Source organism: Gobius niger (genome assembly GCF_951799975.1).
Source record: "Gobius niger genome assembly, chromosome: 22".
Taxonomy (NCBI): domain Eukaryota; kingdom Metazoa; phylum Chordata; class Actinopteri; order Gobiiformes; family Gobiidae; genus Gobius; species Gobius niger.
Window position 1 is genome coordinate 17,404,281 of NC_136873.1, and position 27,857 is coordinate 17,432,137.

Genomic DNA, 27,857 nt, shown 5'->3' on the forward strand with positions numbered 1-27,857 from the left:
AACTTCATTCATGGGAATAAGAAATAAACCATAAAGGGAACAGGAATATTCCAGTAACCATTACTAAGAATAGTAGTACAGGTTAAGGCCATATTTAAGTAACAAAAGCAATCAGTACTCAGAATTCCCAGTTGTCAGTACTAACATGTTTAGTAATCAGAACTTGCATCATAAGTAATGAACACTGTGAAAGCCCTCTTAATCATACTAGCGTTACTAGTAATCATAGCTTAACATTGGGAGTAATAATTATGCATCGGGTTTACAACTTATTCCAAGTAAGCGCAATGAGTTGGAATTTACAGTGTACCTTAATATATAGTATATATTTCAAACCCAAATAACAAGAATGGGAAATGTCCTACCTGAACCCTGCAGTGGGCATGACTGTAGGTGCAACATAACCCGCTGTGTGTCGGGCATCAAGTCTCCGAGGGGCACCACCCTGAGGCCACTGTTTTAGTAACACAGCGGACAAAAAACGACCCGTATTCAATGAGAACAATGAGGAAAACGAGTGTTCGAAACGCGACCGATGATGCGACGCACGGAGATGTTCAAAGGTTCTGACAAAACCTTTACATCATGTCATGATCTCTGGAGCCTGTGCTCACTTAAACACTTCTGCTTCTGGAATGGGCTATAACAGGGTGCATTAGGGTCAGGGTTGCCAGGTCTGGGAAGCCAAACCCGCCCAAAAAGATCTGAAAACCCGCGGACAAACGGCGCGGCTGGAATTTTCCATATTGTTTACTAGGGCTGTGCAATTAATCGAAATTCGATTACGATTTCGATTACAACAGTAAACGATTACAAAATTAGCATAATCGCAAAAAATCGACTATAATATTTTTTTTTCATATTTTTTATTTTCTTCAAAAAAAAAAAATTCAATTTTTTTTTTCACTTTTTTTATTTTTTATTTTTAATTTTTGGATTTTTGTCACTTTTTTGCTGGATTTTTGTCTTTTTTCTGCTGGATTTTTGTCTTTTTTTATGGATTTTTGTCACTATTTTTGCTGGATTTTTGTCTTTTTTACCTGGATTTTTGTCATTTTTTTAATAGATTTTTGTCTTTTTTCTGCTGCATTTTTGTCTTTTTTTAATGGATTTTTGTAATTTTTTGCTGGATTTTTGTCACTATTTTTGCTGGATTTTTGTCTTTTTTCTGCTGGATTTTTGTCTTTTTTTTAATGGATTTTTGTCTTTTTTTAGCTGGATTTTTGTCACTTTTTTGCTGGATTTTTGTCTTTTTTTATGGATTTTTGTCTTTTTTTTGCTGGATTTTTGTCACTTTTTTGCTGGATTTTTGTCTTTTTTCTGCTGGATTTTTGTCTTTTTTAATGGATTTTTGTCACTATTTTTAATGGATTTTTGTCTTTTTTTTGATGGATTTTTTTAAAGGCAACAAATAATCGTTTGAATGATCGTGATTTCAATTATGACAAAAATAATCGTGATTATTATTTTTTCAATAATCGAGCAGCCCTATTGTTTACTAGTTAACAGAGCCCATGTGCTCCTGCGATGATGACAAACCGCCCCTACCTCCCTCCCTTATTGAAACAGATAGAAATAGACAATTTGACATTGATTACAACAAGGCAAAAAACTGCGGACAGTTTTTTTCACCCGCGGAATGGCTTTAAAACTGCCCAATTCCACGGTTTAAGCGTAGACCTGGCAACCCTGATTAGGATGCAGCGGTGAAACAGGGTGTAAAAGGGTGCAACAGGGAAACGGGATGAAATAGGGTGCATTAGCATTGACATTAGCCAAAACTAATCATGGATCAGTTCATATTGTGTGAATTGGACACGGCTGTCATTTCGGTCATTAACTCCCACCTGAACCGAGCACATTGTCTCCAGCTTGACCCCAGTCCAAAAGCTTCTGGAAAAAAGGTGTGAAAATAGAGGCAAAACTGAGACGAAAACAAGGATGAAAGTGCGAAAAAAGTGAGAAAACATTGACGAAAAATTTACAAAAAATGACAAAAATGGACAAAAAATTGCCGAAACAAGTGAGAAAAATGTGACGAAAAATTGCGAACAAAAAGGACGAAAAAGTGATAAGAATTTGACCAAAAAATGCAAATAATTTGACGAAAATTTGACAAAAAAGTGAGAACAATTTGATGAAAAATGGAGAAAAAATGGATGAAAAAGTGATACGAATTTGACAAAAAAATGCGAATAATTGACCAAAAATTGACCAAAAATTGACAAAAATTGACAAAAAATTGACAAAAAATTGACAAAAAATTGACAAAAAATTGACGAAAAAGTGATAAGAATTTGACAAAAAAATGCGAATAATTTGAGGAAAAACTGACAAAAAATTTACAAAAAATTTACAAAAAATAACAAAAAATTAACAAAAAATTGACAAAAAATTGACAAAAATTGACAAAAAATTGACAAAAAATTGACAAAAAATGAGAAAAAATGGACGAAAAAGTGATTCGAATTTGACCAAAAAATGCGAATAATTTGACGAAAAAGTGACAAAAAAGCCACGAAAATTTGACAAAAATGAGACGACTGCCCAACAAAAAAAGTGATGAAAAAAAATCTGATGTGAGGAAAAAGATCCATTTAGTTTTGTAGGTCTTTCAAATGAGGCGTTACACTGGCCTACAGGATTTGGGTAAAGCTGAACCGGAGAAAATGCTCTCGGTTCAGGCGGGAGTTAAGAGGTTAATAAATAGGATTTATGCACAGAAAAAGTATTTTGGGGGTAAATTTTGTCCCTCAGTGCCCCCTAACTAAAATATCTTCCCACGGCTCTGTTAAATACTGAATAATCGCATATTCCATGAGGTAGGACCACAGGGCTGTAGTTACATAAACAACAAAACAGCAGCCTATTATGAGGCGTATCAGCTGTGGAAATGTTAGGCCTAATAACGAGCACTTATCATTCAACGGAAAAGAGCAGTGATTAAAAGCTCCTGAGTGACAGATGACTAAGGAAGAAGGTTTATCAGTGGGTCAAAGGGAGGAGATTACCTGACCCCACAGCGCCTCCTGTCCTGTGGGCTGTTCAGTGACACTCTGTGAGCATTAACAACACAACAGCGCCCTCTACTGCAGAAGACAACAGCTGCACAAATCAATCTCCAGTAGAATAACTTAAAATGCCGATTCAGTCTTAAGGAAACAGCCAGTTCTCTTCTTCTATGGATGGATGATTGAGATGAATTTTCCTCTTGGATGTTGTTAGTTTCAAAATGTGCCTGTATTTCCTGTATAAAGCTTGAAAGTCTGTTTACAGTAGGCTATAGTTCACTTTTTTGAGGGACTTGAATCGTGCATTCTGTCTGTGGCTTTCCCCATTTCCTCCTACACCCACAGCTCCCCGGTCCTCCTCCTGCTTTAGGTGCTATTGTAGAAACTGTCGCGGTCATGTGGCCAAAAAGAGTCGCAGAATTTACACTACATTAATAGCGGCTCGTCATATAATTAGAATAGCATGAAAAAGTTGAGTAATACAATTCCAAAAGTGATATTTTAAAATGGACCAGGATTCTGTGTCCTTAAAGGAATAGGCCACGTTTTTTTACATACTGAGATATGTTCTTACCTCAGCTTTGACGAGTTCTTTAGGACCTGTCTGATCTTCCCCCGTGCCTTCAGTCACGTAAACACAGCGCAGACGGCGTTAGCATTTAGCCTCTCCCTCTCTCCTCTATAGCTCCAAAACAGGTCAAGATAGAAGCTACCAAGCTCTTCCACGTTTTCCATATTTAAATATGGTAAGTGGATAAAAGGGGGAACTATATTGTAAGGCGTAATAATACCAGGAGTAATTTGGCATCCGCGCAGTAATCTTCACTTTACTGTGTATGTAAAAACGGTGGCCTATTCCTTTAATCTCAGTGGGACCTTTATTTAACCAGGTGGGACTATCCCGGTTAAATAAAGGTCAATAAATAAATAAATAAATAATCTGAGTTCATATAAATAGTTAGCTGTGCTTCATATAGAACAGAAGTGCCCAAATAAGGACTCGGGAAACGGTGCTTACGTTTATAAAGATCATCAACTTCGATTCATTTATGCACTGAATAGTTACCAGGGAAACCAAAAGAGTATTTTCCTCCGAACAAGCACAAAAAAATAGATGATCTGTTTGCATTTGATCTTTCTGAATGAAAAAGTTCGTCATGTTTAAGCATTTATTCATTTTCTTTATTTTGCTTTTATCTATCCAGGATAGTCCCACAGAGAGATGTTTTTAGTGGTAGGGGATACCCCAGGTCACCCGGAGGAAAACCTTCGCAGACACGGGGAGAACATGCAAACTCCACACATTGAACAACAGAGAAGCACTACAATAATGGACACGAGGACACAATAATGGACACGAGGACACAACAATGGACACGAGGACACAACAATGGATGCTAGGACACAATGAGGCACAAACTGAGACATCGCATAATAAATAACACACAAGAATCAATTTCAGCAGAAGCAAATAGTCGTGAAGTAAAATTCGCAAAAATTGACTCTGAAGCAAAATTTGTCGCAAAATCACTGCCAACACTGCAAAAAGTAATTAACTAGATCAGTATAAACATCTCAATTTGAGCATAATAATCCAAATTTTAGTTGTTTTGACTTGGTAAGTTGTTCTTGGGCATTTGTCCCAGATTTTTTCACTTGTTCTGAGATGTTTCTGACTCGTTTCGACACATTTCGTCCTTATTTCAGGTCATTTTCTTTGCCAATGGGGTAAGAAAAACGGTCTTATCTCATTGGCAATTTTACTTTCTTATTTCGAGCGAGATTTACCCTAGAACTGGTCTGAAATGTCCTCAAACAAGCAAAGCAAACTTGGTGCGATCAGGAAAAGTGTCTAAATTAGCGAAAAACGCTCAAAACAAGATACATTTCCTCAATTCAAGTCATTTAAGACAATGCTTGATATTTACTTTTTGCAGTGAAAATACATGGCGACAAGATTGAGAAGTCGATTTTGTATCTATAGCTTCACGACTAGAATAGGCCTTGATGTGGCAAGGTCCTAGATGAAAGCTATAGAAAGCAGGACGCGTCTTTGGTGGATGTAGATGCCGTTGAATGTAGAAGTACCTTTGGACAAAGATTCAGATGCAGCATGTTCACAACATAAGCTTAGCATCACACCCCGGCCCACGCCAAACAAAGAGAGGACAGTGACCCAACCAGGTTTCCATCCACAACAACCATTGCGAATGTAAACTCAGTCAGACTGCCATTTTATTCTCTCTGTCAACACAAAGCCTTTGACTGATTGGGTGTTGTGATTCTAAGCTGGAGTGAACCCATGATGAGGCGGTGATTCGTGGTCCTGTCCGTGTGTGTCTCTGTTTTTGACCAATGCACTTTTCACTGTGTTGATTTGCACAGTAAAGCGTGCACCAGATACAAACCAAAGACCCACACAGGAAGAAGCACACAAAAAGCAAAGCCATGTGCAAAGGATACCGTTGGATGGTCTCGGGGCGTCTGACGTACCTGCTTAGCGCGTCGGTTCAAATCCGTTCAAATCCACATCCAGACCCTTCCCCGACAGGGAGACGAGGACGGCGACCCAGTGAGTCTGCGTCCACAAATCTACTTGCGAACGAAGACTCCAACAGGCTCTTTGTCTCTGCGTCACACCCAGCATCACACCCAGGCCCAGGCCGACAAAGAGAGGACAGAGACCCAACCAAGTTTCCATCCACAACAACATTGCGGATGTAAACTTAGTCAGACTGCCATTTTATTCTCTCTGTCAACACAAAGCCTTTGACATCCAGACCCTTCCCCGACAGGGAGACGAGGACGGTGACCCAGTGAGTCTGTGTCCACAAATCCACTTGCGAACGAAGACTCCAACAGGCTCTTTGTCTCTGCGTCACACCCAGCATCACACCCAGGCCCACGCCGACAAAGAGAGGACAGTGACCCAACCAAGTTTCCATCCACAACAACATTGCGAATGTAAACTTAGTCAGACTGCCATTTTATTCTCTCTGTCAACACAAAGCCTTTGACTGATCGGGTGTTGTGATTCTAAGCTGGAGTGAACCGATGATGAGGCGGTGATTCATGGTCCTGTCCGTGTGTGTCTCTGCTTTTGACCGGCTACCGTCTTTGTCTCTGCGTCAGTGCCAGGCCCATCTGGCGGGTAATACCGAGATGAACCGATGTGGAGCTGGAAATTCACTCGTTTAGCCAGGGATGGGAGATCAACTTCTCCAGTGTGAAGCGCTCTTTGGGATCCTTCGCCAAACACCCCCTCAGTAAGCTCCTGAGATCTGCAAACAGACGAGGACTACTTAATATTTAGGCGAATATAAAACATAAGGAAAACAATAGCATCTGCACAAGTTGGTAAACTTTCACAATGTAATCACTTACTTTCTGAGCAGTCAGTTGGAATGGGCACGTGTCTGAAGGATCCAATGGTCTCTTCCTTTGTCAGTGGCATCCTGTTGAACAGCATCATATACAGCACCAGGCCAAGTTGCCACACGGTGGTGGAGCCAGCTCTGTACAGACCGTCCCTGAACCACTCTGGGGAGGAGTAGCTCAATGTACCTAAAACACAAGAGACATGAACAGATGAGAACTTGTCCAACAAACAGATGTGGTAGTCATGAATTACTCTAGTTTGTTGTCACTCTTCAATAAAGTAGGATAGGGATGCATCGATACTGATACCAGTATCAGGTACCGATACCACATGCTTGTACTCATACTCGTACTCATTCATGAGGTCCCGATACCAGAAACCGATATCATTTGACGTGACCTCTCAGCTGAGGAGAGAAGAAGCAACGAACTGGAGAATTCTTTAGTGGAAATACAATAATCCACATAGAGCTGACTTCATTACAGACTGCGCTCTCTAAACCAGAGTCTGTGCAAAACAATGAAAACGCTGTAGCTACTCGCTAAGATGCTACAAACAAATGAGAAAATCTACACGGAGCTGACGTAAAGACGAAAAGAGACCATTTAAGTAACATCTCAATACTATTGTTAAATAAAGATACATAAATGAATAAAGCACAGGCATTGAGGAGCTTTTGGACATGGACTTTTCTGTCTATGATGGACAGTGCAATAAAAATGTAAAATTATATTGAATGAAAATTAAATAAATAAATGGCATCAGCACAATTCTAATATAACTGCTCTTAAATGTGTCGCCTACTTTACTTAAGGAAATCGGCGAGTACTTAAATCCAAGTGCTCGTACTCGTATCAGTTTTAGAAAAAGTGGTATCGGTGCATCCCTAAAGTACAGTTTACCTTGTGGTTCGCTGAAGATGTCGCCAGGCAGAAAGGTGGTCGCGCTGCCGAAGTCGATGAATCTGGCCCTGGGAATGTCATCAGTGTTCTCGATCAAGATGTTTTCAAGCTTGATGTCCCTGTGGAAGACTCCTCTCTGTTGCATTTCAATGGCGGCCTCCACCAACTGACGGAAAATGACCTGAAGACACAAAAATAACAAAAACAAATTAATATCTGTTTTTTTCCAGCACAGTAATGACATGTGAATCGATTGGATTTTGACACCTACTTTGGCAATTTCACCGTTGACGCCCTCCTGATGATGTAAGGTCACGTAGTCCATTAAATCCATGCAAGGCTCCGGTCTCTCAAAGACCAGAAGGACTTCACCACCCACGTCGTACCAGTCCAGGAGGAGGGGTGTGACTGTGGACCCCGCGGAGTCAAGGCCTGCACCGACCCGAGAGAGCAGGAACACCTCCAGGATCGTTTTGCTCACTTGAACGCCATTCACATACTCTGTTAAGTAGACAACCTTCTGTTTTCTGATCACTTTAACGGCCACCTGTGGAAGACAAAACACAAGTTAGTACCAGGAAAACAACGCAAAAACACAAAATGACTTGGAAATATTGAGCACCAACAGCACGCTGACAAAGTGACTCAGAACAGGATACTTACAGGGCGTTTGTCTTCGAGTCGTTCTCCGGCGCAGACTTTCGCGAAGCCTCCTTCTCCGATCAACTCTAATACCTGGTATTTGTCATAGAATTCTGCAAACAAGAAACATACATTAAATATAATGTGTTCATTTCGTTTTGTACAAATTTCATGTGGAAATTCATCAGACTTACCTTCTACAACCGCTGACCTGACTTCATAGTTGCGGGGATCTTCCTCGAATTCCAGCTGTGTGAAAGAACCTGGATCTGCAAGAAGAGAAAGGACAAAGGATTGTTAATGATAATTCAATTGTTATTTACACTTATGTGTTGTAGTTTATGCCGTAAAATCTTACTTTGTTGGATGTTTTCTGTGAAAGTGATGTTCTCTGAAGTATGGGCTGGTGAGTAGAACGTATTGATTGGAGACCCCCTGATCCCCCGGGTGCTGTCATCTGAGCGTCCTTCTTGGAAGGTCACTGTCTTCTCTGAAACTGGGCCAGAGTTTTCTGAAGACTTCTGTAAATGATGCATTTGTGTTGGTGTTGCTGGGACCAAATCGTCATCGTCCGAAGTGCGCCTGGTCGTCTTAAACTTTCTCTTCTTTGGAGAACTTGCCCTCCTGGGCTCTGGAGGTGCACTGTCCTCCATTTCAGCAGAGGACCTCTTCCGGTTGGTGCTGAGGACACGTCCCTCTGATGTCAAGGGCATGCTGGCCTCAGATGTCAGTCTGCTGGAAACATTTGGACAGGGACTGGACTTGGTAGTGAGGTCTGTGGGCGCTGAACCTGTGTCAAACGGAAACGTGTGCCGTCCTGGAAAATAAAATACATGATTTGTGTCAATAGACAATGTAAATCAAATAAAAACTACACAGAAATCTCTTCATCTCAGCCATATATAGTTTAATTCTATACCAAAGCTAACTTTGGGATCTGTGAATGCTTTCTTCTGCTAAGCGTCAAGACACAACATCGTTCAACTGCTAATCTAATTCCTTTACATTCAAAAGTCTAAAGAGGTCGGTTTCAGTTATAAAAATGTACTTACGTCTGCTGCTCCAGCGACGTGCAGATGTCGTAGGCCAAGATTTACTCATGTTGAAGACGATCGCATCTGAAACACCAAAAAAAGAGTTATTTTGACAAATTTGCACCCAACTAAATACTTCCAGCCAAAGAGTGCTCACAGATACTTACTTAACAGTCACAGAAACCACAAAACACAGTCAGAGAGCGTAAAACACGTCCCCCAAGGTCTCTCTGAACTGCAGAACTGAAGGAGACAGGTCAGCTCTTCTGAGAGATACAGGAAGGAATGGTGCCTGAATGGAACTCTGTAGAGCACTGTGTTCTTCCATTACCAGGCAACAGATGATGTCATGATTTGAATTTTAAAATTGGAATTTTACACTAAACACTATATTTCTATGCTAAACACAATCAGAGGCAGGTAGTACTCAGTCAAGCACATGTACTTATACTAATACTTACTTACTAATATTTGAAGTAATTGTGCATCTTAGAGTAGCTTTACCACATGTTACTTTCAACTTGAGTAATATTAATTATTATGAGGTTTGGTCAAATCTGCCAGTCCGTCCAACGATCAGCCTCTTGTCTTCATAGTTTCACCGTTTTTCACCGGTTTACAGAGCCATGTTTACATTTCAGCCGCTCTGAGGTGATGGTAGCGGAGCCGCACAAACACAGCTATGCAAAGCCGTGGCGCGGATAATGCCAAAACATTTTTTTTTTTATGTAAAATGAACCGCGGGTCAGATTTAATTGAATAGGCCCAGTCTTAACTTGAAGTAAATGCGTCCTGCTCATGTGCACATGGCTGGTTTTTCTTTTTTTTTTCACCTGGGACTGGTGTTTTTTGAGACTTTTGTTAGCTTTTTCGTTGAGACACTTGTTCTGGTATATTATTAGTTCCTTTTCTGGTTAAATTCCGTTTACTTAAAGAGGGGGTATTCTGCTTTTTTCAGCCACATAGCACCAGTCTATATCACACTACAATGATGACAAAACCTTCTGTTGGTCTGTCAATGCAGTAAATTAGAATAACTGCCTTGTATAAAATTACTCTTTCAAAATGGCGGTAGCAAATGACTTGAAATAGGCCTCTGTCTCTTTAAGACGCTCCATGACCCTTTCCGACACGCCCCCTCCACACGCTGTCTGTGGCATCACAACACTACGCTCGTTGTCTCCACAGTATTGAAACTACGATCGGTGCATTTTATTTTTTATTGTTGGAAAGGAGCTACTGTTTATCACTTTGTGAACAATGGCCACACAGGATATGATTTGGAGACGAACCTTCCACACCGGACGCTTGGAAGGGGCTTTGCCTGAAAAATAACTGCTGTTTGGAGGCTCTCTCTTTGCATCTGCCATGCCCTATGGATCTCTAACTATACCCCCATGGACGACACCAGGATCTGCAGGAGCCCATACCATTCAAAAGACGGACATTATCTGTGCAGGTGGACAATGGTTTTTCGAGGTTACCCGTTAGCTTGTTATAATCGACTACAGCTCATTGTTGATGAAAAGTCTGCAATAAACCACAAATGTGTAAAGCCAGGCTCATTGTGTGATCATCGTAAAGGCTGCTTCGAGTAGTTGCTGCTTTATTGACGTTATTTGTGCATAATATGCTGCCTGTTTTCAATGAATGTTGTGAAGGTGAAGGTTGTTAGCTTGTCGCGGCTAATAGTGCCTTAGCTCCGGGAGAAAACCACTCGGCTACGACTCACTGTAGATGAAATGTGAGCAATAAACTACACAATCAACAAGCCAGGCTCAGTGTGTGATTGTCATAAAGGCTGCTTCAAGCAGTTGCCTGTTTTAGTGGCGTTTTTAGTGCATAATATGCTGCTTGTATTCAGTGAATTTTCCCGTTAGCTTGTCGCGGCTAGCTTGTTAGCTCCGGGAGAAAGCCACTCGGCTATGACCCATTGTAGTAAATGTGAGCAATAAACTTCCAAATCAACAAGCCTGGCTCCGTGTGTGATCATTGTTAAACGGTTCTTTATGTGTGTGGTGGTTTTATTGACTTTATGTGTGCATATTTCTCGTTTTCACGTGATGACTCGAGGTTTAGCTTAGCATTAGCTTTCTCCGGAGGCTCTGTGCATCATCAAGGCCCAGCGCAGAACCAGACACTGAAATAAGTGTTCTTGTCACCGGTTTTAATCCTGGGTGTTTAGGTAACAAACACTGATGTGTGTCTTTGTAAAAGTCTGCTGTGGCTCCGGTTCACAACACATGAAGCTAATTCCTCCATGATGACTCTGTTTACATCTTAGGGCTAGACACTGCGGGGAGGGGGTTCTGCTGAGGGGCAGTGGTTGGTTACTCGGCTGGTGACGAAAGGTCGGAGGCGTATCCTGGAGGTCGAGGGCGTTTCCTGAAGGAATCAGGCGTTTTATCCCTAAAATGGCCGCCATCAGAGTTTTTACAGATTACTCAAAAATACGTGAATGTGCCAAGGCAACACTTCAGTCATGGTTTTAATGAGGGAATGACTTAATAACATGATGTAAAGCTTGAAAAAGTCGATTTTGCATAATACCCCCCCTTTAAAGGAATATTCCTTTAAAGGCATTTTTTTTTTTGGCGGTGATGACGGTGAAGAACTCAGACCCGTGGTGTGGCTGTAATCCGGTTACCGCCCCAGGCCTACTGGGACTCTCTCTGGGAGTCCGGGCCTATCACAAAGCACCACGCTGAAGACTCTGAGTCCGGGCTTATCACAGATCACGCTCACCACGCTGAAGATTCTTCGTACCATGTGGCTATATAACGTGGTGTTCAAATCCTGAGCTCTTATTATGTCAGTGCCCTCTGCTGGACACATGTGGAACTCTTTCCTTTTTTGTACATTTAAGGCCCCCTAGTGGCGAGAATGAGCATTGTGGTTATTCTTTAGAATAAAAACATAACTCCGCACTGGAATGGGCTAGAGCAGGGGTGCCCAAACTTTTTACCTTCAAGGGCCAAACACGGCGATGTCAAGCACGAAACACACATATAACTGCAAATTATAAAGTTACTTTATTTTATTTACTTTGTATTTTTTCAATAGCTTGCATTTGCATTTGATTCTATCTATGCAAATAACATGCTATATTAAAACAAATGGTAAATATGGCAAAAGCCTAGTTTTAGTAAAACAAAATCAACCATTGTGGGAAATTAGAGCAAAAAAAAACACCTGTAGACTCAAAGAAACTGAAAGAAAATGCCACATTAGATTATTTTGAAAGTGTCAGTTCAGCATCAATTCTTTCATTAGTAATTTTTAACATATGCTGTTGTTGATGAACCTTTGCAATAGGGCTGCTCGATTATTGAAAAAATAATAATCACGATTATTTTTGTCATAATTGAAATCACGATTATTCAAACGATTATTTGTTGCCTTTAAAAAAAATCCATCAAAAAAGTGACAAAAATCCAGCAAAAAAGTGACAAAAATCCATTTAAAAAATGACAAAAATCCAGCAAAAAAAGACAAAAATTCAGCCAAAAAAGTGACAAAAATCCATCAAAAAAATTACAAAAATCCAGCAGAAAAAAGACAAAAATCCAGCTAAAATAGTGACAAAAATCCATAAAAAAAAGACAAAAATCCAGCAGAAAAAGACAAAAATCCATCAAAAAAGGGACAAAAATCCCCCCCAAAAAAATTAGAAAAAAAATGTGAAACAAAAAATTAGAAAAAAAAAAAAAATTGAAGAAAAAATTAAAAAAAAATTGAAAAAAAAAATTATAATCGATTTTTTTTGCGATTATGCTATTTTTGTAATCGTCTACTGTTGTAATCGAAATCGTAATCGAATTTCGATTAATTGCACAGCCCTACTTTGCAATAAAAGTTGGAAAACTGTGAAAGTTGATGCTACAAAGCTCTGTGATTGACACCACAACAGTGTTTCCTTAACTTTGTGAAAGGAGTGAAACAGCGCCCCCAATTTGACGCTGGGGGGCCAAAAAGTGTACTGCATCCATATTTACCATCGAGAGTGAATGGAAGAGAGCTAGTATTTACCAGATACATTTAGAGATTTACTTTTTTTTTTTTCTTACATACTCTGGAATTTACGCTCTACGGGGCAGGAGCAGGATTAAATCATCTCGGACCGCAAATGACATGGCGGATGTTTTTTTTAATTTATTTTATTATTTTTTTTACCCTTTTTTTTTTAACTGCTAAACGGAACATGTAAAAGTGGCGCCCGGACAATAAACAAAGGAACACGCCCATCAAAAAAAAAAAAGGAACACGCCCATCATCTTCCTGTGATTCAGCCGGAGTTCAGTTTCACTTTCTCCGAAACACCGGGCTGCTCTCGGGTTCGCGTCCTCGCTCACGCGCTCCGTCTGTTCCGTTGGACGTAAAGGCAGAGCGGACTCCCTGCAAAGGTAAGAGGCTACATTTCGAAAATAAAATGTACAATAGCTTGCTAACTTGCAGGTGAACGTGTTTAGCGACCATTTCCGGAGTGATACATTAAAAAAACAAACAAACTTTTACTTGAGTAATAACGTGGGTCTAAGTGACTTCACAGTGACGCTACACATTTTACCCCCAAAATACTTTTTCTGTGCGTAAATCCTATTTATTAACCTCTTAACTCCCGCCTGAACCGAGAGCATTTTCTCCAGTTTAGCTTTACCCAAATCCTGTAGGCCAGTGTAACACCTCATTTGAAAGACCTACAAAACTAAATGGATCTTTTTCCTCACATCAGATTTTTTCTTCATACATTTTTTTGTTGGGCAGTCGTCTCATTTTTGTCAAATTATTCTCATTTTTTTTGTCAATTTCTAATAACTTTTTCGTCCATTTTTTCTCAATTTTTTGTCAAATTTTTGTCAAATTTTTGTCCATTTTTGTCACTTTTTTGTAAATTTTTTGTCATTTTTTTGTCAAATTATTCGCATTTTTTTGTCACATTCTTATCACTTTTTCGTCCATTTTTTCCTCATTTTTTTGTCAAATTTAGTCACTTTTTTGTCAATTTTTTGTAAAATTTTTGTCATTTTTTCGTCAAATTATTCGCATTTTTTTGTCAAATTCTTATCACTTCTTCATCCATTTTTTCTAAATTTTTCGTCAAATTTTTCACACTTTTTTGTCAAATTTTTGTCCCATTTTTGTCAGTTTTTTGTAAATTTTTTGTCATTTTTTCATCAAGTTATTCGCATTTTTTTTGTCAAATTCTTATCACTTCTTCATCCATTTTTTTCTAAATTTTTCTCACTTATTTGTCAAATTTTTGTCCATTTTTGTCATTTTTTGTAAAGTTTTTGCCAATCCAAAGCAGCTCAGAGCTAAAATAAATGGATAAGCATGTTCTTAACGTGTCATGTATCTCCCCAGGACCATGGCCTCTGGATTTTCTTTTGGAACTGTAGCATCCACTACTGCTGCCACCACAGCTCCAACAGTATCAGCCCCTCCATGCTTCAGCCTGTTTGGAACATCTACATCAGTAACTCCACCCACCACCACTGAGGAGCCCGTAGAGCCGACGTCTGTCAGCTCTACGGACAAAGAAGCAAAGAAACCTGGATTTAAATTTGGACGTAAGATACAATACTCACGTAGTCTGCAGGGAGGTAAATACACAGTGTATATAAAGGGATGACCTGATCTGATATTATTGGTAGCCGATCGGGGCATTTTGAAAGTATTGGATCAGATTTGATGACTGGATCGGGTCTGATCTAGGGCTGTGCAATTAATCGAAATTCGATTACGATTTCGATTATAACAGTAAACGATTACAAAAATAGCATAATCATATAATAGCATATAATAATAATAATTTTGTCTTTTTTTTAATGGATTTTTGTCTTTTTTTGCTGGATTTTTGTCATTTTTTTAATGGATTTTTGTCACTTTTTGCTGGATTTTTGTCTTTTTTTATGGATTTTTGTCACTATTTTTGATGGATTTTTGTCTTTTTTTGCTGGATTTTTGTCACTTTTTTGATGGATTTTTGTCACTTTTTTTGCTGGATTTTTGTCTTTTTTTGCTGGATTTTTGTCATTTTTTTAATGGATTTTTTTTGTCACTTTTTTAATGGATTTTTGTCATTTTTTAATGGATTTTTGTCACTTTTTTGCTGGATTTTTGTAATTTTTTTGATGGATTTTTGTCACTTTTTTGATGGATTTTTTTTTTTTTTCTGCTGGATTTTTGTCTTTTTTATGGATTTTTGTCACTATTTTTGCTGGATTTTTGTCTTTTTTTGCTGGATTTTTGTCTTTTTTTGATGGATTTTTGTCACTTTTTTTGATGGATTTTTTTAAAGGCAACAAATAATCGTTTGAACAATCGTGATTTCAATTATGACAAAAATAATCGTGATTATTATTTTTTCAATAATCGAGCAGCCCTAGTCTGATCCCCTAAAAGACTGCGGGTAACACCTTTAGGCTGAGCTCTCTCTGAGGACAATCAGCTAAGAACATAATAATGACTGATTGTAGAGCTTCATTTAGCTTTTACAGAGGAGCCAGAAAGAATGTCCAGCATAGAAGATGATTTGCCCTAGTGGTCCTACTAGTGTTTATGTGTTTTATGGGCCTTTAGAAGCAGATCGAGCTGAAACTATAATATCTGGATGTGTTTAAATGGATGTGTACAGACTTGTCCTTGTATGTCGTTTATAACATGTTCACTTTCATTCATCTGAACAGAAAAACCTGTTTACTCTGTGAGGAAAGCGGAAAGTAACTCACCTGGTAAGTGACAGAGATCATCTTTAGCTTTAAGTGTTTACATTCAAAGCAGGGGCATTTCTAGGTGTGACTAGGGGTGCACGGGTCCCCCCGGAACCTGAATGCCCCTTCCTAGGGCTGCTCGATTATTGAAAAAATAATAATCACGATTATTTTTGTCATAATTGAAATCACAATTATTCAAACGATTATTTGTTGCCTTTAAAAAAATCCATCAAAAAAGTGACAAAAATCCAGCAAAAAAGTGACAAAAATCCAGCAAAAAAATGACAAAAATCCAGCAAAAAAGTGACAAAAATCCAGCAAAAAAATGACAAAAATCCAGCAAAAAAGTGACAAAAATCCAGCAAAAAAAGTGACAAAAATCCATCAAAAAAAAGACAAAAATCCATCAAAAAAGTGACAAAAATCCAGCAAAAAAATGACAAAAATCCAGCAAAAAAATGACAAAAATCCAACAGAAAAATGACAAAAATCCAGCAGAAAAAAAGACAGAAATCCAGCAAAAAAGTGACAAAAATCCATTAAAAAAAGACAAAAATCCAGCAGAAAAAGACAAAAATCCATCAAAAAAGTGACAAAAATCCAAAAATTAAAAATAAAAAAGTAAAAATTTGAAGAAAAAAAAAAAACATTTGAAGAAAAAAAATAAATAATTAAAAAAAAAAAAGAAAAATCGATTTTTTGCGATTATTCTAATTTTGTAATCGTTTACTGTTGTAATCGAAATCGTAATCGAATTTCGATTAATTGCACAGCCCTACCCCAAACACTTACTGTATAAAGGTTTACTAGAGTAAATGTGGTTTTGTTTTTCTGTACATTGTAAAGCAGACATTTGTGGGAAAATTGGAAAAAGCTCATTTGATTCCAAGAAAAGAAATCTCTCATAGGGCCTTTAAGTCACCACAGTACTGCTCATTTCCATTCAAATTGCACTTACACCCTGTTGTCGTTGCATTTTCAGCCCTACTTTGCAATAAAAGTTGGAAAACTGTGAAAGTTGATGCTACAAAGCTCTGTGATTGACACCACAACAGTGTTTCCTTAACTTTGTGAAAGGAGTGAAACAGCGCCCCCAATTTGACGCTGGTGGCCAAAAAGTGTAATTTTGTCTTTTTTTTAATGGATTTTTGTCTTTTTTTGCTGGATTTTTGTCATTTTTTTAATGGATTTTTGTCACTTTTTGTTGGATTTTTGTCTTTTTTTATGGATTTTTGTCACTATTTTTGATGGATTTTTGTCTTTTTTTGCTGGATTTTTGTCACTTTTTTGATGGATTTTTGTCACTTTTTTTGCTGGATTTTTGTCTTTTTTTGCTGGATTTTTGTCATTTTTTTAATGGATTTTTTTTGTCACTTTTTTAATGGACTTTTGTCATTTTTTAATGGATTTTTGTCACTTTTTTGCTGGATTTTTGTAATTTTTTTGATGGATTATTGTCACTTTTTTGATGGATTTTTTTTTTTTTTCTGCTGGATTTTTGTCTTTTTTATGGATTTTTGTCACTATTTTTGATGGATTTTTGTCTTTTTTTGCTGGATTTTTGTCTTTTTTTGATGGATTTTTGTCACTTTTTTTGATGGATTTTTTTAAAGGCAACAAATAATCGTTTGAACAATCGTGATTTCAATTATGACAAAAATAATCGTGATTATTATTTTTTCAATAATCGAGCAGCCCTAGTCTGATCCCCTAAAAGACTGCAGGTAACACCTTTAGGCTGAGCTCTCTCTGAGGACAATCAGCTAAGAACATAATAATGACTGATTGTAGAGCTTCATTTAGCTTTTACAGAGGAGCCAGAAACAATGTCCAACATAGAAGATGATTTGCCCTAGTGGTCCTACTAGTGTTTATGTGTTTTATGGGCCTTTAGAAGCAGATCGAGCTGAAACTATAATATCTGGATGTGTTTAAATGGATGTGTACAGACTTGTCCTTGTATGTCGTTTATAACATGTTCACTTTCATTCATCTGAACAGAAAAACCTGTTTACTCTGTGAGGAAAGCGGAAAGTAACTCACCTGGTAAGTGACAGAGATCATCTTTAGCTTTAAGTGTTTACATTCAAAGCAGGGGCATTTCTAGGTGTGACTAGGGGTGCACGGGTCCCCCCGGAACCTGAATGCCCCTTCCTAGGGCTGCTCGATTATTGAAAAAATAATAATCACGATTATTTTTGTCATAATTGAAATCACAATTATTCAAACGATTATTTGTTGCCTTTAAAAAAATCCATCAAAAAAGTGACAAAAATCCAGCAAAAAAGTGACAAAAATCCAGCAAAAAAATGACAAAAATCCAGCAAAAAAGTGACAAAAATCCAGCAAAAAAATGACAAAAATCCAGCAAAAAAGTGACAAAAATCCAGCAAAAAAAGTGACAAAAATCCATCAAAAAAAAGACAAAAATCCATCAAAAAAGTGACAAAAATCCAGCAAAAAAAATGACAAAAATCCAGCAAAAAAATGACAAAAATCCAACAGAAAAATGACAAAAATCCAGCAGAAAAAAAGACAGAAATCCAGCAAAAAAGTGACAAAAATCCATTAAAAAAAGACAAAAATCCAGCAGAAAAAGACAAAAATCCATCAAAAAAGTGACAAAAATCCAAAAATTAAAAATAAAAAAGTAAAAATTTGAAGAAAAAAAAAAAACATTTGAAGAAAAAAAAAAAATAATAAAAAAAAAAAAAGAAAAATCGATTTTTTGCGATTATTCTAATTTTGTAATCGTTTACTGTTGTAATCGAAATCGTAATCGAATTTCGATTAATTGCACAGCCCTACCCCAAACACTTACTGTATAAAGGTTTACTAGAGTAAATGTGGTTTTGTTTTTCTGTACATTGTAAAGCAGACATTTGTGGGAAAATTGGAAAAAGCTCATTTGATTCCAAGAAAAGAAATCTCTCATAGGGCCTTTAAGTCACCACAGTACTGCTCATTTCCATTCAAATTGCACTTACACCCTGTTGTCGTTGCATTTTCAGGGAAAGACAGTGTTTTCCCAAAGCTGCTGGCTCCCTGGAGAAGCGTGGAGTGGACAGAGGAGTGGGTTGAATCCAAAATTCCTCCATGAATGCCCCTTTTCTGTGGCAGTGGAATAATTGTGTGTGTGTGGCTGTGCAGAGAGAAGAGTGCCCTGTTGGAAAGGCTGTCCTCCTACACCCCCAGCTCCCGGGACGTCCCACAGGCTCGTGTCCTCCTGCTGGGACCCGTGGGCTCGGGCAAGTCCAGCTTCATCAGCTCCGCGCAGTCTGTGTTTGACGGGAGAGTGACCACCAGAGCCATGGTGGGACAGGGCGCCTCGTCCAGCTTCACCAGGAAGGTATACTCTCCAAAGCTCTCCAAACAGAGCCGAGGGAAGATGTTTTAGTTAGGGGGGGACAAAATTTACCCCGAAAATTCTTTTTCTGTGCATAAATCCTATTTATTAACCTCTTAACTCCCGCCTGAACCGAGAGCATTTTCTCCAGTTCAGCTTTACCCAAATCCTGTAGGCCAGTGTAACGCCTCATTTGAAAGACCTACAAAACTAAATGGATCTTTTTCCTCACATCAGATTTGTTTTCATCACTTTTTTTGTTGGGCAGTCGTCTCATTTTTGTCAAATTTTCGTGACTTTTTTGTCACTTTTTCGTCAAATTATTTGCATTTTTTTGTCAAATTCTTATCACTTTTTCGTCCATTTTTTCCCTCAATCTTTCGTCAAAATTTTCTCACTTTTTTGTCAATTTTTTGTCACTTTTTCGTCAATGTTTTCTCACTTTTTTCACATTTTCATCCTTGTTTTCGTCTCAGTTTTGTTGCTATTTTCACACCTTTTTTCCAGAAGCTTTTGGACTGGGGTAAAGCTGGAGAAAATGTGCTCGGTTCAGGTGGGAGTTAAGGGGTTAATACTGCCTGCAGTTCACAAACTATCCACCAGGGGGTAGGTAGTGCAGCGCCCTCAGCACCCTGGGTTCCCACGGCATTGTCTTTTTGCTGGATTTTTGTCATTTTTTTGCTGGATTTTTGTCATTTTTTTGATGGATTTTTGTCACTTTTTTTGCTGGATTTTTGTCACTTTTTTGCTGGATTTTTGTCTTTTTTTGATGGATTTTTGTCACTTTTTTGCTGGATTTTTGTCACTTTTTTGCTGGATTTTTGTCATTTTTTGCTGGATTTTTGTCACTTTTTTGCTGGATTTTTGTCACTTTTTTATTGATTTTTGTCACTTTTTTGCTGGATTTTTGTCATTTTTTGCTGGATTTTTGTCATTTTTTGCTGGATTTTTGTCACTTTTTTGCTGTTTTTTTAAATGTTATGTCTGTTGCAGAGGATGGGGAGACTTAAAGGTGCATTACTTAAGTTTTTACTGGGGAAAAAAAGTTGATATTTGTGTGTAATGGGTGGCTAGCATTGTGCCTTGATCAATTGTTTTTTGCGTTTCTGGTAGGTTTTTTCAGCTGGTTGCATTTGCAGAGAAAACCTACTAGTGTTTAGATCGGGCCCAAAATATCTAGCCCAACCCGACCCAGGCGGGCATGAAGCCTGACCCGAGCCTGAGCTGCTAACTTGAATTGTCGGCCCACGTGTCGTGCACAGATAAACCATGTGTTTGTAAAAGGTGTTTCTGTTGTTGCTCAGCTGCAGTCATTCCCCCTGCGCGCTCGGGACAGTGCTCGGGACAGTGCTCGGGACAGCGCTCGGGACGGCGCTCGGGACAGGTCTCGGGGATACTCCACTGCCCTGGTGCTGTGTGACATGATGGGCTTTGGAGATGAGGTTCCTGGTGGGCCTACTCTGCAGCACATGCTCAGTGTCATCAGAGGCCACGCCCCCGAAGGATACAAGGTACACACCAGGACAAAGCCTTTTTACAGGGTTTCCGCGGGGCAGTCAGCATGAGGAACCACCACAGGTCCCTATGCTAAAGGAGGTATGATAGGAAGCATTGAGGCACCTCCTTCCTGACTGACCGCACTATTCGGACGCTTCTTGTCATGGCGGACGCTGAAGCACGTCCAGTTTGGCCTCAGACCTCTTATCAATTTACTGGTCTCGGAAGTTACCAGTGTTGATTTCGTTGACAAAAATATTTAGTCTTAATTTTAGTCAAAGTGATATTTTTGACGACTAAAATAGGACTAAAACTAAATTAAAAGTTTCTCATGAGACTAAAACTATGACTAAAATGTCCAGATATTTTAGTCGACTAAAATAAGACTAAATAAAAATGAAAATGAGAGACTAAAATCATCCAAACTTCTATTGACCGTCTGAAAGAACCTCATATCATGTAAATTCACCGCCAAATGAACAGGTTTGTGCTTTATTCATGTGGAGCAGCTCCATGAAGTCGAGGACCTTAATTAAATATGATTATAATGAATATTATAAATATAAGTCGACTAAATTAGTCTTAAAGGGGGGGTATTATGCAAAATGGACTTTTTCCAGCTTTACATCATGTTATTCTGTCACTCCCTCATTAAAAACATGCCTGAAGTGTTGCCTTGGCACATTCACGTATTTCTGAGTAATCTGTAAAAACTCTGATGGCGGCCATTTTAGGGATAGGTTTGCCTGAGTCCTCCTAGGAACGCCCCCACCTCCTGGAGACGCCTCCGAGCTTTCGTCACCAGCCGAGTAACCAACCACTGCTCCTCAGCAGAACCCCCTCCCCACTGATGCCACAGACAGCGTGTGGAGGGGGCGTGTCTGAAAGGCTCAGAGGTTCTTAAAGAGACAGAGGCCTATTTCAAGACATTTACTACAGCCATTTTGAGAGAGACATTTTATACAAGGCAGTTATTCTAATTTACTGCATTTACAGACCAACAGAAGGTTTGGTCATCATTGTAGTGTGATATAGACTGGTGCTATGTGACTGAAAAAAGAATAATAACCCCTCGAAAACTAAAACGAAAACTAAAATAAAATATGTTGTCAAAATTAACACTGGGTGTGTCTTCTCAAATGAACACATATGGTCAAAAAGGCTCCTACACCAGCTAAGGTAAACTTTGTGTGGTACTGTCCTGTGAAAGAGTGAATGTGACCCATGTCCACAGTTCCGAGCGGACCAGGCGCTGAGCTCCGACACCGAGGGCTACGTGAAGCGTCCCGGTGTGAAAGAGCAGATGCACTGTGTGGCCTTTGTCCTGGACGCCTCTAAAGTGCGCATCGGCTCGTACTCCAAAGGAATCAGTGGCACTTTCCAGCAGCTGCGGCGCTACATCAGCGACATGGGTGAGCAGGGGGGCGCTCGGCTCCCACGAGCTCACAGTCGTGTTAGTCTTTGGCTTATTCATCATTCTGTGTTCAAAGGGGTTCACCAGGTAGTTCTGCTGACACACATCGATAAAATCTGCCCGGAGACGGCCAAGGACACGTCGGAGGCCTACAGGAGCATCTTTGTGCGAGACACGGTAACTAACATATGCAGTCATTTTTATTTAGATACAGTAAATCTTCTCTCAAAGCAAAGTTAAAATACTTTCCAGTTCTTTTATGTCTTTCTGTCCTTCTCCAAACATTTGCCTCCCCTAACTGCTACTAGATGCACTATGTAAAACTTGTCCAAATGAAGGAGTGGTATTCCTTCAAACGCAGTGGGGTCAGGCCAGGGGCGGACTGGCCATATGTCCATCCTGGAAGAGCACAGAAGGGCCACTGGCTCTAGGGCCACCGGTCCCGCCTCAACCGAGCTTTACCCAAATCTAAAAGCTAAAAAGAAATAGCGTCAAAAAAAGAGGATGAAAAGAACAAAAACAAAAATGTGCCGGAAAAGCAACACAAAAAGTGACGAAAAATGTGATGAAAAGCCAACAAAAACAGAGCGAGGTAAAAAGCAAACAAAAACGTGACAAAATGATAGAAAAAAAGTGCCAAAAACGCAATCAAAATGTGACAAAAATGCAATAAAAATGTGACAAAAACGCAATAAAAATGTGACAAAAACGCAATAAAAATGTGACAAAAACGCAATAAAAAAGTGACAAAAACACAATAAAAAAGCGACAAAAACACAATAAGAAAGTGACAAAAACACAACAAAAAATGATAGAAAAAATGTGACAAAAACGCATTAAAAAAGTGACAAAAACACATTAAAAAAGTGACAAAAACGCAATAAAAATGTGACAAAAACACATTAAAAAAGTGACAAAAACACATTAAAAAAGTGACAAAAACGCAATAAAAATGTGACAAAAACGCAATAAAAAAGTGACAAAAACACATTAAAAAAGTGACAAAAACGCAATAAAAATGTGACAAAAACGCAATAAAAAAGTGACAAAAACACAATAAAAAGTGACAAAAACGCAATAAAAATGTGACAAAAACGCAATAAAAAGTGACAAAAACGCAATAAAAATGTGACAAAAACGCAATAAAAAAGTGACAAAAACACAATAAAAAAGCGACAAAAACACAATAAGAAAGTGACAAAAACACAACAAAAAATGATAGAAAAAATGTGACAAAAACGCAATAAAAAAGTGACAAAAACACATTAAAAAAGTGACAAAAACGCAATAAAAATGTGACAAAAACGCAATAAAAAAGTGACAAAAACACAATACAAAAGTGACAAAAACGCAATAAAAATGTGACAAAAACGCAATAAAAAAGTGACAAAAACACAATAAAAAAGCGACAAAAACACAATAAGAAAGTGACAAAAACACAACAAAAAATGATAGAAAAAATGTGACAAAAACGCAATAAAAAAGTGACAAAAACACATTAAAAAAGTGACAAAAACGCAATAAAAATGTGACAAACGCAATAAAAAAGTGACAAAAACGCAATAAAAAGTGACACAAACACAATAAAAAATGTGACAAACACATTAAAAAAGTGACAAAAACGCAATAAAAATGTGACAAAAACGCAATAAAAAAGTGACAAAAACACAATACAAAAGTGACAAAAACGCAATAAAAATGTGACAAAAACGCAATAAAAAAGTGACAAAAACACAATAAAAAAGCGACAAAAACACAATAAGAAAGTGACAAAAACACAACAAAAAATGATAGAAAAAATGTGACAAAAACGCAATAAAAAAGTGACAAAAACACATTAAAAAAGTGACAAAAACGCAATAAAAATGTGACAAACGCAATAAAAAAGTGACAAAAACGCAATAAAAAAGTGACACAAACACAATAAAAAATGTGACAAATGCAATAAAAAAGTGACAAAAACGCAATAAAAAAGTGACACAAACACAATAAAAAATGTGACAAAAACGCAACAAAAAATGATAGAAAAAATGTGACAAAAACGCAATAAAAAAGTGACAAAAACGCAATAAAAATGTGACAAAAACACAATCAAAAATTTGACAAAAACAAAATTAAAAGTGACAAAAACACAACAAAAAATGATAGAACAAATATGACAAAAACACAATAAAAAAAAGTGACAAAAACGCAATAAAAAAGTGACAAAAACACAATAAAAAGCCACCAAAAAAGTAATGAAAAAAAACAAAAATATGACAAAATGTTACAATCACTTTTTCAGGTCCTAGCTTTCAAATGAGCCGTTACCTTGTTGCTCTCCAGCCGAGAAGCTTTTAGATTTGGGTAAAGCCGTACTGGAGAAAATGCGCTCCGTTAAGGCGGGTGTTAAGTGCACATTTACGCTAATTTGGGCCAGGCTGGTCAGAGTCCAGGGCTGTTTTTCAGTCCCAGTCCGACCCTGGGTCAGGCTGAAAACACTCGTCCACCATTTGTGTCTCAGAGTAACACGTCTCCTCCTGTTGAAGTCCTCAGTAGAGTCATAAGTGTAGTATAGTCATATTTTTGATGACTATAATCACTAAAACAAAGTATTTTATGATAACTGACTAAAGTCTTCTGATAGTTTCACCAAATAAAAACTATAACCCAATAAAAACAAAACGAATATCCAAACTTTCATATCAGTTAAGAATGTCAAAGGAACAAGTCAAAACGCAGGAAGTCCAGAGGCTCCTCATAGTGCTCACACAGCAGCACAGTGACCTCTGGTGGACGTCCCCGCGTCCTCCAAAGCAGGGTCAACACTCATTTTTGACCAATGTAAGAGTGACATCCAGTCAGATTGATGTTGGGTCAATGGCGTATTCACCTTATTCCGGACTTTCGCGTTCACGTTGCCCGCCCCTTTTCTCCTATGTGTTAACATGGGGCAGGAGAAGTCCACATAAAATCAGTCACTACACGAAAACAAAGCCGTTTTCAGCGCACAGAGAAACGCTGCAGTGTCGACATGTCGGTGCAAATGAACATTGGACATTTTACACAAATCAATCGACTAAACATCAGATTTGAGCGGAGAATATTTCCCCTCGTTCTCCGCTAAAATGAACGGCTTTGCGCTCGACCGGAAGTGTCTGGACAACGGAAGTGCCGAGACAACACTAAAAGTGGCAAAAGTGGGCGGGGCGGAATAAGGTGAATATCATAAACAGCCTTTCTCCTCTGAACAGTTCATGAGTAATTTGTAACTGACTGATGCTGTAATCAGCTATAACCAGTGGACCACAGACGGAGAGCTCAGTGTTTGCCCAAAACACTTATCGGTTCAGTATCAGATATTTTAAACCAATATCTGATCTTTTTTTTCTCATATTGATTGACATTAATTTAGAATTATATTAGCTTTTATTGTGGACCCTTACATTAGCTTTAGCATTTGTAAGCATGGGGGGAAAAATGCTTTTAAAACAAATTAAATACTTTTACAATAAAATAGTTTTTCCAATATTTACATTAGTTGTACCACCTGACACCAATTTTCTCAATTCTTGAAAGAGATTTTCAATCCTTTTCACTCTGCCGTATAAACAACCATAAGTTCTTCTGGCTGATGTCATATCCTGTTTGCTGTTATTATTTCAAAATAAAAGCCCTGTTCTTACGTTTGTGGCACCCTGAAAAAAAGTTTTTAGTGATCTCCAAAGCTTTAAAACTATTAATATTCACAAATGATGGCTTATTTGAAAGATATTTAACATGCAATTATGCCATGATGTTTTATTTTTAATTTGCTACCCTGAAAATACAATGTTCAGATTACGCACGTCATGTCAATGACCCTGTTACATGGGTTTTACACCATTTACATAAAAAAACAAAAAAAACAAGTAACAGACAGCAAAAGCATTAATTTAGATTCAAACTGGGATTAAATCTATTGAAAAATCATCAATATTTTCTGTATAAGTTTATCAATATGACTAAAATGATGGTCCAAAACAGGGATTCCCAAACTTTTCAGGCAGCAACCCCCAAAATCACTCAACCAACTGTAATTAGCATTTATAATTTGCAAAACATTTATAATTTGGTTTGGACGTTGGCTTGGATTCTATATTTTGATATTAGACTTAATATCTCTAAAATATGCTGCGACCCGGGGGATTCTTCAGTTGCAGTTTGGGCGGGAATTGACCACATTTTTAGTTCTAAAGTCTCCGGCTTTGTCCAATACTGTTCTTAAGAAATTAAGTAAGTACTGATTTCTGCGTTTGTGGCATTAGAATATAGTGTTAAGGCATCAAAAATGGCATTAAAAGGCTTTAAATGGCGGAGGGGAAAGGGAATCTTATTTGTATAGCCTTTTTTCATATGACACAAGTCACACATGAAAGGGAGGGGGATTCATTCACTCCATGCTGATGGTGTTAAGCTACATTTGTAGCCACAGTCTCCCCTGGGGTAGACTGACAGGAGCAAGGCTGCTCACCACCAACCACAACCAACCACTCACACATTGAGTGAAGTGTCTTGCCCAAGGACACAACGACAGTTTGCACCTGCAGGAGCTGGTATTCCAACCCCCAACCTTCCGATCATTGGATGGCCCGCTCTACCATCTGCACCACTGTCGAGGGGAAAAAACTGTTCTTGTGGCGGGATTTATGGGTCTGGATGGACTGTAGCCTCCTGCCTGAGGGTAGAGGGGTGAATAGTCCGTATCCAGGGTGAGAAGGGTCAGCTGTGATGCGACCCACACGCCTCCGGGTGCTGGAGGTGAACAGGTCCTGGAGAGATGGGAGCTTACAACCTATCAAGTCTGTCAAGTGTCCCGTTTTGGAGCCTACCATATTTTGCCCCTCTATCCTGCCGTCTTCACATGTTATTTTAAATTTCTCGTATTAAAACAAAATATACAAAACATCACTCCTCTGTCCCTCAAAGCTCAACTCTGTCACTAGCCTCTAGAGAACTGCCACCTGCAGAAGTGTGCGTGGCAGTCAAAAGTTTCCCGTCTGAAGAACATTCTGTTTTAAAGTGTCCCTGTGTGTGATTGCAGATTTACAAAGCGGCAGAGCTGGTGGGCATATCCGTGTCCTCTGTGGTGGCCGTGAGGAACTACTGGTGTGAGCTGGATCTAGACCTGAGCTCAGACGTGCTGCTGCTCAGAGCCCTGGACCACATCCTGCAGTACTCTGAGCTCTTATTCACGGAGAAGAACACCAGCACCTCTAAGGACTAAAGATCATCATCATCCTGCAGTACTCAGAGCTCTTATTCACAGAGAAGAACACCAGCACCTCTAAGGACTAAAGATCATCATCATCCTGCAGTACTCAGAGCTCTTATTCACAGAGAAGAACACCAGCACCTCTAAGGACTAAAGAACATCATCATCCTGCAGTACTCAGAGCTCTTATTCACAGAGAAGAACACCAGCACCTCTAAGGACTAAAGATCATTATCATCATCATCATCATCATCATCATCCTGCAGTACTCAGAGCTCCTGTTTACAGCTGAGAAACACCAGCACCTCTAAGGACTAAGGATCATCATCATCCTGCAGTACTCAGAGCTCTTATTCACAGAGAAGAACACCAGCACCTCTAAGGACTAAAGATCATCATCATCCTGCAGTACTCAGAGCTCTTATTCACAGAGAAGAACACCAGCACCTCTAAGGACTAAAGATCATTATCATCATCATCATCATCATCATCATCCTGCAGTACTCAGAGCTCCTGTTTACAGCTGAGAAACACCAGCACCTCTCAGGACAAGCACTGTCCCAGGAACAGTGCAGCAGTAAATCAGATATTATATTTGAAACGTCCCGTGTTGTGCTACAGAGACGTCTTGGAGCTTTGTCCTAACACTGCTCGCTCCGTCATGGAAATCCGACCTGAGCTGG

At 38.7% G+C, this 27,857-nt stretch overlaps 1 protein-coding gene across 1 annotated transcript; it reads left to right on the forward strand.

Moving 5' to 3' along the window:
- Positions 1–17,681: 17,681 nt before the first annotated feature.
- ifi44g (interferon induced protein 44g) lies at positions 17,682–27,645 on the forward strand (the record flags this gene model as incomplete). The annotated part of the gene is made up of 7 exons (XM_079580804.1): positions 17,682–17,730; positions 18,696–18,756; positions 18,835–19,033; positions 20,335–20,541; positions 21,762–21,939; positions 22,018–22,118; positions 27,004–27,645. Coding segments are annotated over 7 exons (978 nt in total), but the record flags the coding sequence as incomplete, so codon positions are not given.
- Between the last annotated feature and the right edge of the window lie 212 nt (positions 27,646–27,857).